Source organism: Oncorhynchus nerka, linkage group LG10 (assembly GCF_034236695.1).
Source record: "Oncorhynchus nerka isolate Pitt River linkage group LG10, Oner_Uvic_2.0, whole genome shotgun sequence".
In the NCBI taxonomy this organism is placed as follows: Eukaryota; Metazoa; Chordata; class Actinopteri; order Salmoniformes; family Salmonidae; genus Oncorhynchus; species Oncorhynchus nerka.
Window position 1 is genome coordinate 15,887,891 of NC_088405.1, and position 13,310 is coordinate 15,901,200.

The following is a 13,310-nucleotide window of genomic DNA, read 5'->3' on the forward strand; positions in this document are numbered from 1 at the left end:
GAGGGATAGAGGGGAGGGAGAGACAACTGACTGGAGGGATAGAGGGGAGAGGGAGAGACAACTGACTGGAGGGATAGAGGGGAGAGGGAGACAACTGACTGGAGGGATAGAGGGGAGAGGGAGAGACAACTGACTGGAGGATAGAGGGGAGGGGAGAGACAACTGACTGGAGGGATAGAGGGAGAGGGAGACAACTGACTGGAGGGATAGAGGGAGAGGGGAGACAACTGGACTGGAGGGATAGAGGGAGAAGGGGAGACAACTGACTGGAGAGATAGAGGGGAGAGGGGAGACAACTGGACTGGAGGGATAGAGGGGAGAGGGGGAGACAACTGACTGGAAGATAGAGGGAGAGGGAGACAACTGACTGGAGGATAGAGGGGAGAGGGAGACAACTGACTGGAGGGATAGAGGGAGAGGGGGACACAACTGACTGGAGGGATAGTGGGGAGAGGGGGAGACAACTGACTGGAGGGATAGAGGGGAGAGGAGAGACAACTGACTGGAGGGATAGAGGGGAGAGGAGAGACAACTGACTGGAAGGATAGAGGGGAGGGGGAGACAACTGACTGGAGGGATAGAGGGGAGAGGAGAGACAACTGACTGGAAGGATAGAGGGAGGGGGAGACAACTGATTGGAGGGATAGAGGGGAGAGGGGAGACAACTGACTGGAAGGATAGAGGGGATGGGGGAGACAACTGACTGGAAGGATAGAGGGGAGAGGGAGAGACAACTGACTGGAAGGATAGAGGGGAGGGGGGAGACAACTGACTGGAAGGATAGAGGGGAGAGGGGGAGACAACTGACTGGAGGGATAGAGGGGAGAGGGAGAGACATTTGGGGAAGACTGGGGTTGTGATAGTTGTATCAGTAAGGTCACTGGAAGACTGTATGATAGGTGGGACACTGCTGACTCTTCATGTACTTGATGGCGAACTTCAACTCTGTACTCTTCTTCTCCCATTTGTGGATGGACATAAGCAGCAGCTGCTGGTCCACTTTCCGGCCCATGATGAGGAAGTTACTGCCAAGGTTGTCCAGCTGAGCACAGGGGCAGTTGGCTCCATTCTTTATGTACAGCGTCAGCTTCTTCAAGTCCTTTTTACGCAGGACACCCATCTTGAGCACCTTCTTCTTCTTCTGAGCGGCGATGAGTTTACGGTCGCCATTCTCTTTCTTCACTTCTTTGATCTTCATCTTGATAGCTAGGGGAGAAGGGAGAGAGAGAGGAAGGAGAGAGTGGGAGGAGAAAGTGATTGAGAGAGCGAGATGGAGAGACAGATTGAGATAAACATTTGGATCAGTGACTTGCATTTTAATTTCAAATAAACCTCCTGATGGCAGTTTTGCCTTTAAGATGGAATCTATGGCAGAGTAAAGAAACATAACTTAAATCCATGCCCTAAACAACAACAAAACTCAGAAAAACATGCAACCCATCCCTTTAGCAAATGGAATCAGCCCAACATTGGACTAAAACATACTACTCATGTGTTTTGTGTTGGGACCTGGACATTGCCTTGACGGCACACGCACACATACTCGCACGCACACACACGTACACACAAACACACGCATTCACACACACACACACACACACACACACACACACACACACACACACACACACACACACACACACACACACACACACACACACACACACACACACACCTTTATTTAACCAGGTAGGCCAGTTGAGAACAAGTTCTCCTTTACAACTGCGACCTGGCCAAGATAAAGCAAAGCAGTGAGACACTAACAACACAGCGTTACACACAAACAAACGTACAGTCAATAACACAATAGAAACATCTGTATACAGTGTGTGCAAATGAAGTAAGTGGGTAAGGCAATAAATAGGCCGTAGTGGCAAAGTAATTACAGTTGAGCAATTAACACTGGAGTGATATATGTGCAAGTAGAAATACTGGTGTGCAAAAGAAAATCTAAAACAAATATGGGGATGAGGTAGGTAGTTGGTTGGATGGGCCATTTACAGATGGGCTGTGTACAGCTGCAGCGATCGGTAAGCTGCTCTGACAGCTGATGCTTAAAGTTAGTGAGGGAGATATAAGTCTTCAACTTCAGTGATTTTTGCAATTTGTTCCAGTCATTGGCAGCAGAGAACTGGAAGGAAAGGTGGCCAAAAGAGGTGTTGGCTTTGGGGATGACCAAGGAAATATACCTGCTGGAGCACGTGCTACTGGTGGGTGTTGCCATGGTGACCAGTGAGCTGAGATAAGGCGGAGCTTTTACCTAGCAAAGACATATAGATGACCTGGAGCGAGTGGGTTTGGCGACGAATATGTAGCAAGGACCAACCAACGAGAGCATACAGGACGCAGTGGTGGGTAGTATATGGGGTTTTGGTGACAAAACGGATGGCACTGTGATAGACTACATCCAATTTGCTTAGAGTGTTGGAGGCTATTTTGTAAATTACATCGCCGAAGTCAAGGATCGGTAGGATGGTCAGTTTTATGAGGGTATGTTTGGCAGCATGAGTGAAGGAGGATTTGTTGCGAAAAAGGATGCCTATTCTAGGTTTGATTTTGGATTGGAGATATGAGTCTGGAAGGAAGGTTTACAGTCTAACCAGACACCTAGGTATTTATAGTTGTCCACATATTCTAAGTCAGAACCTTCCATGTAGTGATGTTGGACGGGCGGGCAGGTGCGGGCAGCGATCGGTTGAAGAGCATGCATTTCGCTTTACTAGTATTTAAGAGCAATTGGAGGCCTCGGAAGGAGAGTTGTATGGCATTGAATCTTGTTTGGAGGTTTGTTAAGGCAGTGTCCAGAGAAGGGCCAGATGCATACAGAATGGTGTCGTCTGCATAGAGGTGGATCAGAGCATCACCAGCAGCTAGAGCGACATCATTGATATATACAGATAAAAGAGTCGGCCCGAGAATTGAACCCTGTGGCACCCCCAGAGAGACTGCCACACACACATACACGAACACACACACACACACGCACACACTCCCTCACGCACGCACACATACACATACACAAACACGGGTAGACCCCGCCCCAAGCACAGGGGTACTTTACACCTCTCCAGAGGGTCATCATTTACCCTTACACAACTAATCACTATTACCTTGGGACTGCCACAAGACTACATCCTCTGTGTCTGTGTGTTTATGTGTGTATGTGTTTGTTTCAGAGAGGAATTCTCCATGTAAGCACACCCTGACAGACCAAAAGAATCATGTTGAGGATGAAGGACCAACGTTGGTATCAAACGTAGTTATGTTCCCAACCACCTGGAATATTGACATGTTACTTCTGGCCTCCTTTCCTCCTGTTTTCTAATGTTTCTTACACACAGACACACACGGGGTCTTAATATGTTCAGGGGGGTATTTGTGTGGTGTGTGTGGGTCCCACCAGCCAGTATGTGACCTGAGACATTGTACAAAATAATGCAAGTAACAGAAAATAAAATTGGAATTGAAAGAGTTGTCTGAAATGAAACGGCAGTTTGGATGACTAGGTGTTGGGACCTGGACATTGCCTTGACGGCACACGCACACATACACACACGCACACACACGTACACACAAACACACGCATTCACACACACGCACACACACACACACACACACACACACACACACACACACACACACACACACACACACACGCACGCACGCACACGCACACACAAACATGCATGCACGCACGCACACACACACACACACACACACACACACACACACACACACACACACACACACACACACACACACACACACACACACAGACACACACACACACACACACACAAAACCTCAGCTGTAGGTAAAATGATTTGCCCTTGCCCTGGGCACCATTGAGGAAGATAAGTTACTGAGAGATACCTTTCTATCCAAGGTGAAACCCTTCCCATACTGGTCAAATATGTCTCCTCCTTACAGTGACAGGAAAGGAATTGAGTAAGAAACAGTAACAGATACCTAGTCAGAAACAGAGACCCAGTCAGTAACAGAGACCCAGTGATATCAGGGAGTGGATGGAAGTGAAAGGAGAGGAAAAGAGGAGGACACACAGACAGACAGAGGCCGAGAGAGAGAGGCCGAGAGAGAGAGAGAGAGGCAGAGGGAGAGAGAGGCCGAGAGAGAGGGAGAGGTCGAGAGAGAGAGAGAGGCCGAGAGAGAGAGAGGCTGAGAGAGAGGCAGAGAGAGAGAAGAGTGTCCGAGAGAGAGGGAGAGGCTGAGAGAGAGAGAGAGGCCGAGAGAGAGAGAGAGAGGCAGAGAGAGAGAGAGAGAGGCAGAGAGAGAGAGGCCGAGAGAGAGAGAGAGAGAGAGAGAGAGAGAGAGAGAGAGAGAGGCTGAGAGAGAGGCCGAGAGAGAGAGAGAGTGTCCGAGAGAGAGGGAGAGGCTGAGAGAGAGAGAGAGGCAGAGAGAGAGAGAGAGGCCGAGGGAGAGAGAGGCCGAGAGAGAGGGAGAGGTCGAGAGAGAGAGAGAGGCCGAGAGAGAGAGGCTGAGAGAGAGGCAGAGAGAGAGAGAGTGTCCGAGAGAGAGGGAGAGGCTGAGAGAGAGAGAGAGAGGCCGAGAGAGAGAGAGAGAAGCCGAGATAGAGAGGCAGAGAGAGAGAGGCCGAGAGAGAGAGGCCGAGAGAGAGAGAGAGAGAGAGAGAGAGAGAGAGAGAGAGAGAGAGAGAGAGACTGTCATTTTCACTAACATGCAGGTGTTGGGTATACAGATTTACACCCAGCAGGTTTACAGCCAGGCCTCTGCAAACAAGTCTCAGGCAAGGATAAGGATATTCATCTCATAGATGTTCAGATGATATATTCAAGCCAAGTCATTTATAAATAGGTACAAATGAATTGAAATGTTGAGGCGTTACCAGAAGTTGACACCAAGTGTGAAAATCTTGTATAATAATGCTGTCATTGCTGCTGAATATTTGCGTCATTCTTGGCTCAATCAAACAATCCAAGTCTCTAAAATCTTTACCTCTGTAATCATCTCTGGATTTCACTCAACTAACTACTAGACACTCAGCTAAAAGAGTTCATGCTTTGAAGTGAACAATGCATGTCGGTGTGTGTGTGTGCTTTGATTGGCTATCTGCCTTCATACGCAGTCAAATTGCATTCTGAGATAGTTATTGTGTCATGTTATTTCATGCTGTTTTCCACAACTATCCTCTTTTATTCTCCTTGGACTATACAGCAGACTATTATTCAATCTCCCAATTAAACAGATGGATAAAAATCTAGATTACTATTGTCTTACCTCATGTTAGATGAAAAGGGTGTGTGTGTGTGTGTGTGTGTGTGTGTGTGTGTGTGTGTGTGTGTGTGTGTGACCTCATGCTATATGACCAAGAACTGTGTGGCTGGCTGTCTCTGAGTGTGAAACAGAATAAAGACACTGGATGTGTCCCAAATGTCACCCTATTAACAATATGAAACACTCGTTTTGACCAGGACCCATAGGGTAGTGTACCTATGGGTGACGTAGTGCACTGTGCAGGGAATAGGGTTCCATTTGGGTCACGTGACTTGTATTGTATTGCTCTTGGATTTGAATAATGCCAGTTCCACTATTCTTCAACCTGGCTGGTACCATGTTAACTTAATGTAAGTTCTGGCTGGTATCATGTTAATTAACTTAATGTAAGTTCTGGCTGGTATCATGTTAATTAACTTAATGTAAGTTCTGGCTGGTATCATGTTAATTAACTTAATGTAAGTTCTGGCTGGTATCATGTTAATTAACTTAATGTAAGTTCTGGCTGGTATCATGTTAATTAACTTAATGTAAGTTCTGGCTGGTATCATGTTAATTAACTTAATGTAAGTTCTGGCTGGTATCATGTTAACTTAATGTAAGTTCTGGCTGGTATCATGTTAACTTAATGTAAGTTCTGGCTGGTATCATGTTAACTTAATGTAAGTTCTGGCTGGTATCATGTTAACTTAATGTAAGTTCTGGCTGGTATCATGTTAACTTAATGTAAGTTCTGGCTGGTATCATGTTAACTTAATGTAAGTTCTGGCTGGTATCATGTTAATTAACTTAATGTAAGTTCTGGCTGGTATCATGTTAACTTAATGTAAGTTCTGGCTGGTATCATGTTAATTAACTTAATGTAAGTTATGGCTGGTATCATGTTAACTTAATGTAAGTTCTGGCTGGTATCATGTTAACTTAATGTAAGTTCTGGCTGGTATCATGTTAACTTAATGTAAGTTCTGGCTGGTATCATGTTAACTTAATGTAAGTTCTGGCTGGTATCATGTTAACTTAATGTAAGTTCTGGCTGGTATCATGTTAACTTAATGTAAGTTCTGGCTGGTATCATGTTAACTTAATGTAAGTTCTGTGGTATCATGTTAACTTAATGTAAGTTCTGGCTGGTATCATGTTAACTTAATGTAAGTTCTGGCTGGTATCATGTTAATTAACTTAATGTAAGTTCTGGCTGGTATCATGTTAACTTAATGTAAGTTCTGGCTGGTATTAACATGTTAATGGTATAACTTAATGTAAGTTCTGGCTGGTATCATGTTAACTTAATGTAAGTTATGGCTGGTATCATGTTAACTTAATGTAAGTTCTGGCTGGTATCATGTTAACTTAATGTAAGTTCTGGCTGGTATCATGTTAACTTAATGTAAGTTCTGGCTGGTATCATGTTAATTAACTTAATGTAAGTTATGGCTGGTATCATGTTAACTTAATGTAAGTTCTGGCTGGTATCATGTTAATTAACTTAATGTAAGTTCTGGCTGGTATCATGTTAATTAACTTAATGTAAGTTCTGGCTGGTATCATGTTAACTTAATGTAAGTTATGGCTGGTATCATGTTAACTTAATGTAAGTTATGGCTGGTATCATGTTAATTAACTTAATGTAAGTTCTGGCTGGTATCATGTTAACTTAATGTAAGTTCTGGCTGGTATCATGTTAATTAACTTAATGTAAGTTCTGGCTGGTATCATGTTAACTTAATGTAAGTTATGGCTGGTATCATGTTAACTTAATGTAAGTTCTGGCTGGTATCATGTTAACTTAATGTAAGTTCTGGCTGGTATCATGTTAATTAACTTAATGTAAGTTCTGGCTGGTATCATGTTAACTTAATGTAAGTTCTGGCTGGTATCATGTTAACTTAATTAACTTAATGTAAGTTCTGGCTGGTATCATAATTAACTTAATGTAAGTTCTGGCTGGTATCATGTTAACTTAATGTAAGTTATGGCTGGTATCAATTAACTTAATGTAAGTTCTGGCTGGTATCATGTTAATTAACTTAATGTAAGTTCTGGCTGGTATCATGTTAATTAACTTAATGTAAGTTCTGGCTGGTATCATGTTAATCATGTTAACTTAATGTAAGTTCTGGCTGGTATCATGTTAATTAACTTAATGTAAGTTCTGGCTGGTATCATGTTAATTAACTTAATGTAAGTTCTGGCTGGTATCATGTTAACTTAATGTAAGTTCTGGCTGGTATCATGTTAATTAACTTAATGTAAGTTCTGGCTGGTATCATGTTAATTAACTTAATGTAAGTTATGGCTGGTATCATGTTAACTTAATGTAAGTTCTGGCTGGTATCATGTTAATTAACTTAATGTAAGTTCTGGCTGGTATCATGTTAACTTAATGTAAGTTCTGGCTGGTATCATGTTAATTAACTTAATGTAAGTTCTGGCTGGTATCATGTTAACTTAATGTAAGTTCTGGCTGGTATCATGTTAATTAACTTAATGTAAGTTCTGGCTGGTATCATGTTAATTAACTTAATGTAAGTTCTGGCTGGTATCATGTTAACTTAATGTAAGTTCTGGCTGGTATCATGTTAACTTAATGTAAGTTCTGGCTGGTATCATGTTAACTTAATGTAAGTTCTGGCTGGTATCATGTTAACTTAATGTAAGTTCTGGCTGGTATCATGTTAATTAACTTAATGTAAGTTCTGGCTGGTATCATGTTAACTTAATGTAAGTTCTGGCTGGTATCATGTTAATTAACTTAATGTAAGTTCTGGCTGGTATCATGTTAATTAACTTAATGTAAGTTCTGGCTGGTATCATGTTAACTTAATGTAAGTTCTGGCTGGTATCATGTTAACTTAATGTAAGTTCTGGCTGGTATCATGTTAACTTAATGTAAGTTCTGGCTGGTATCATGTTAACTTAATGTAAGTTCTGGCTGGTATCATGTTAACTTAATGTAAGTTCTGGCTGGTATCATGTTAATTAACTTAATGTAAGTTCTGGCTGGTATCATGTTAACTTAATGTAAGTTCTGGCTGGTATCATGTTAACTTAATGTAAGTTCTGGCTGGTATCATGTTAATTAACTTAATGTAAGTTCTGGCTGGTATCATGTTAATTAACTTAATGTAAGTTCTGGCTGGTATCATGTTAACTTAATGTAAGTTCTGGCTGGTATCATGTTAATTAACTTAATGTAAGTTCTGGCTGGTATCATGTTAATTAACTTAATGTAAGTTCTGGCTGGTATCATGTTAATTAATGTAAGTTCTGGCTGGTATCATGTTAATTAACTTAATGTAAGTTCTGGCTGGTATCATGTTAACTTCTGGCTGGTATCATGTTAACTTAATGTAAGTTCTGGCTGGTATCATGTTAATTAACTTAATGTAAGTTCTGGCTGGTATCATGTTAACTTAATGTAAGTTCTGGCTGGTATCATGTTAATTAACTTAATGTAAGTTCTGGCTGGTATCATGTTAAACTTAATGTAAGTTCTGGCTGGTATCATGTTAACTTAATGTAAGTTCTGGCTGGTATCATGTTAATTAACTTAATGTAAGTTCTGGCTGGTATCATGTTAATTAACTTAATGTAAGTTCTGGCTGGTATCATGTTAACTAACTAATGTAAGTTCTGGCTGGTATCATGTTAACTTAATGTAAGTTCTGGCTGGTATCATGTTAACTTAATGTAAGTTCTGGCTGGTATCATGTTAACTTAATGTAAGTTCTGGCTGGTATCATGTTAATTAACTTAATGTAAGTTCTGGCTGGTATCATGTTAATTAACTTAATGTAAGTTCTGGCTGGTATCATGTTAACTTAATGTAAGTTCTGGCTGGTATCATTAATTAACTTAATGTAAGTTCTGGCTAACTTAATGTAAGTTCTGGCTGGTATCATGTTAATTAACTTAATGTAAGTTCTGGCTGGTATCATGTTAATTAACTTAATGTAAGTTCTGGCTGGTATCATGTTAACTTAATGTAAGTTCTGGCTGGTATCATGTTAACTTAATGTAAGTTCTGGCTGGTATCATGTTAACTAATGTAAGTTCTGGCTGGTATCATGTTAAACTTAATGTAAGTTCTGGCTGGTATCATGTTAACTTAATGTAAGTTCTGGCTGGTATCATGTTAATTAACTTAATGTAAGTTCTGGCTGGTATCATGTTAACTTAATGTAAGTTATGGCTGGTATCATGTTAATAACTTAATGTAAGTTCTGGCTGGTATCATTAATTAACTTAATGTAAGTTCTGGCTGGTATCATGTTAACTTAATGTAAGTTCTGGCTGGTATCATGTTTAACTTAATGTAAGTTCTGGCTGGTACATTAACTTAATTAAGTTCTGGCTGGTATCATGTTAACTTAATGTAAGTTCTGGCTGGTATCATGTTAATTAACTTAATGTAAGTTCTGGCTGGTATCATGTTAATTAACTTAATGTAAGTTCTGGCTGGTATCATGTTAACTTAATGTAAGTTCTGGCTGGTATCATGTTAACTTAATGTAAGTTCTGGCTGGTATCATGTTAATTAACTTAATGTAAGTTCTGGCTGGTATCATGTTAATTAACTTAATGTAAGTTCTGGCTGGTATCATGTTAACTTAATGTAAGTTATGGCTGGTATCATGTTAATTAACTTAATGTAAGTTCTGGCTGGTATCATGTTAACTTAATGTAAGTTATGGCTGGTATCATGTTAACTTAATGTAAGTTCTGGCTGGTATCATGTTAATTAACTTAATGTAAGTTATGGCTGGTATCATGTTAATTAACTTAATGTAAGTTCTGGCTGGTATCATGTTAATTAACTTAATGTAAGTTCTGGCTGGTATCATGTTAACTTAATGTAAGTTCTGGCTGGTATCATGTTAATTAACTTAATGTAAGTTCTGGCTGGTATCATGTTCATTAACTTAATGTAAGTTATGGCTGGTATCATGTTAACTTAATGTAAGTTATGGCTGGTATCATGTTAATTAACTTAATGTAAGTTCTGGCTGGTATCATGTTAATTAACTTAATGTAAGTTATGGCTGGTATCATGTTAACTTAATGTAAGTTAATGGTATCATGTTAACTTAATGTAAGTTCTGGCTGGTATCATGTTAACTTAATGTAAGTTCTGGCTGGTATCATGTTAACTTAATGTAAGTTCTGGCTGGTATCATGTTAACTTAATGTAAGTTCTGGCTGGTATCATGTTAACTTAATGTGTAAGTTCTGGCTGGTATCATGTTAACTTAATGTAAGTTCTGGCTGGTATCATGTTAACTTAATGTAAGTTCTGGCTGGTATCATGTTAATTAACTTAATGTAAGTTCTGGCTGGTATCATGTTAACTTAATGTAAGTTATGGCTGGTATCATGTTAACTTAATGTAAGTTCTGGCTGGTATCATGTTAACTTAATGTAAGTTCTGGCTGGTATCATGTTAACTTAATGTAAGTTATGGCTGGTATCATGTTAACTTAATGTAAGTTCTGGCTGGTATCATGTTAATTAACTTAATGTAAGTTCTGGCTGGTATCATGTTAATTAACTTAATGTAAGTTCTGGCTGGTATCATGTTAACTTAATGTAAGTTCTGGCTGGTATCATGTTAACTTAATGTAAGTTCTGGCTGGTATCATGTTAATTAATTAATGTAAGTTCTGGCTGGTATCATGTTAATTAACTTAATGTAAGTTCTGGCTGGTATCATGTTAACTTAATGTAAGTTCTGGCTGGTATCATGTTAATTAACTTAATGTAAGTTATGGCTGGTATCATGTTAATTAACTTAATGTAAGTTCTGGCTGGTATCATGTTAACTTAATGTAAGTTCTGGCTGGTATCATGTTAATTAACTTAATGTAAGTTCTGGCTGGTATCATGTTAACTTAATGTAAGTTCTGGCTGGTATCATGTTAATTAACTTAATGTAAGTTCTGGCTGGTATCATGTTAATTAACTTAATGTAAGTTCTGGCTGGTATCATGTTAACTTAATGTAAGTTCTGGCTGGTATCATGTTAACTTAATGTAAGTTCTGGCTGGTATCATGTTAACTTAATGTAAGTTCTGGCTGGTATCATGTTAACTTAATGTAAGTTCTGGCTGGTATCATGTTAATTAACTTAATGTAAGTTCTGGCTGGTATCATGTTAACTTAATGTAAGTTCTGGCTGGTATCATGTTAACTTAATGTAAGTTCTGGCTGGTATCATGTTAACTTAATGTAAGTTCTGGCTGGTATCATGTTAATTAACTTAATGTAAGTTCTGGCTGGTATCATGTTAATTAACTTAATGTAAGTTCTGGCTGGTATCATGTTAACTTAATGTAAGTTCTGGCTGGTATCATGTTAATTAACTTAATGTAAGTTCTGGCTGGTATCATGTTAACTTAATGTAAGTTCTGGCTGGTATCATGTTAATTAACTTAATGTAAGTTCTGGCTGGTATCATGTTAACTTAATGTAAGTTCTGGCTGGTATCATGTTAACTTAATGTAAGTTCTGGCTGGTATCATGTTAACTTAATGTAAGTTCTGGCTGGTATCATGTTAATTAACTTAATGTATCAGTTCTGGCTGGTATCATGTTAATTAACTTAATGTAAGTTCTGGCTGGTATCATGTTAACTTAATGTAAGTTCTGGCTGGTATCATGTTAACTTAATGTAAGTTCTGGCTGGTATCATGTTAATTAACTTAATGTAAGTTCTGGCTGGTATCATGTTAACTTAATGTAAGTTCTGGCTGGTATCATGTTAACTTAATGTAAGTTCTGGCTGGTATCATGTTAACTTAATGTAAGTTATGGCTGGTATCATGTTAACTTAATGTAAGTTCTGGCTGGTATCATGTTAATTAACTTAATGTAAGTTCTGGCTGGTATCATGTTAACTTAATGTAAGTTCTGGCTGGTATCATGTTAATTAACTTAATGTAAGTTCTGGCTGGTATCATGTTAACTTAATGTAAGTTATGGCTGGTATCATGTTAATTAACTTAATGTAAGTTCTGGCTGGTATCATGTTAACTTAATGTAAGTTATGGCTGGTATCATGTTAATTAACTTAATGTAAGTTCTGGCTGGTATCATGTTAATTAACTTAATGTAAGTTATGGCTGGTATCATGTTAACTTAATGTAAGTTCTGGCTGGTATCATGTTAACTTAATGTAAGTTCTGGCTGGTATCATGTTAACTTAATGTAAGTTCTGGCTGGTATCATGTTAACTTAATGTAAGTTCTGGCTGGTATCATGTTAACTTAATGTAAGTTCTGGCTGGTATCATGTTAATTAACTTAATGTAAGTTCTGGCTGGTATCATGTTAACTTAATGTAAGTTCTGGCTGGTATCATGTTAACTTAATGTAAGTTCTGGCTGGTATCATGTTAACTTAATGTAAGTTCTGGCTGGTATCATGTTAACTTAATGTAAGTTCTGGCTGGTATCATGTTAACTTAATGTAAGTTCTGGCTGGTATCATGTTAATTAACTTAATGTAAGTTCTGGCTGGTATCATGTTAATTAACTTAATGTAAGTTCTGGCTGGTATCATGTTAATTAACTTAATGTAAGTTATGGCTGGTATCATGTTAACTTAATGTAAGTTCTGGCTGGTATCATGTTAACTTAATGTAAGTTCTGGCTGGTATCATGTTAACTTAATGTAAGTTCTGGCTGGTATCATGTTAATTAACTTAATGTAAGTTCTGGCTGGTATCATGTTAATTAACTTAATGTAAGTTCTGGCTGGTATCATGTTAACTTAATGTAAGTTCTGGCTGGTATCATGTTAACTTAATGTAAGTTCTGGCTGGTATCATGTTAACTTAATGTAAGTTCTGGCTGGTATCATGTTAACTTAATGTAAGTTCTGGCTGGTATCATGTTAACTTAATGTAAGTTCTGGCTGGTATCATGTTAACTTAATGTAAGTTCTGGCTGGTATCATGTTAATTAACTTAATGTAAGTTCTGGCTGGTATCATGTTAATTAACTTAATGTAAGTTCTGGCTGGTATCATGTTAACTTAATGTAAGTTATGGCTGGTATCATG

The 13,310-nt window shown here is 38.9% G+C and overlaps 1 protein-coding gene across 1 annotated transcript in view; it reads right to left on the minus strand.

Annotated features, from left to right (window-relative positions):
• Positions 1–223: 223 nt before the first annotated feature.
• LOC115126083 (secreted frizzled-related protein 5-like) overlaps positions 224–13,310 on the minus strand; it is a 59,443-nt gene continuing 46,356 nt past the window's right edge. The window contains exon 3 of the mRNA XM_065023053.1: positions 224–1,206. Coding sequence (XP_064879125.1) covers positions 878–1,206 — 329 coding nt within the window. The 3' untranslated portion in view covers positions 224–877. The remainder of the gene's footprint in view (positions 1,207–13,310) is intronic.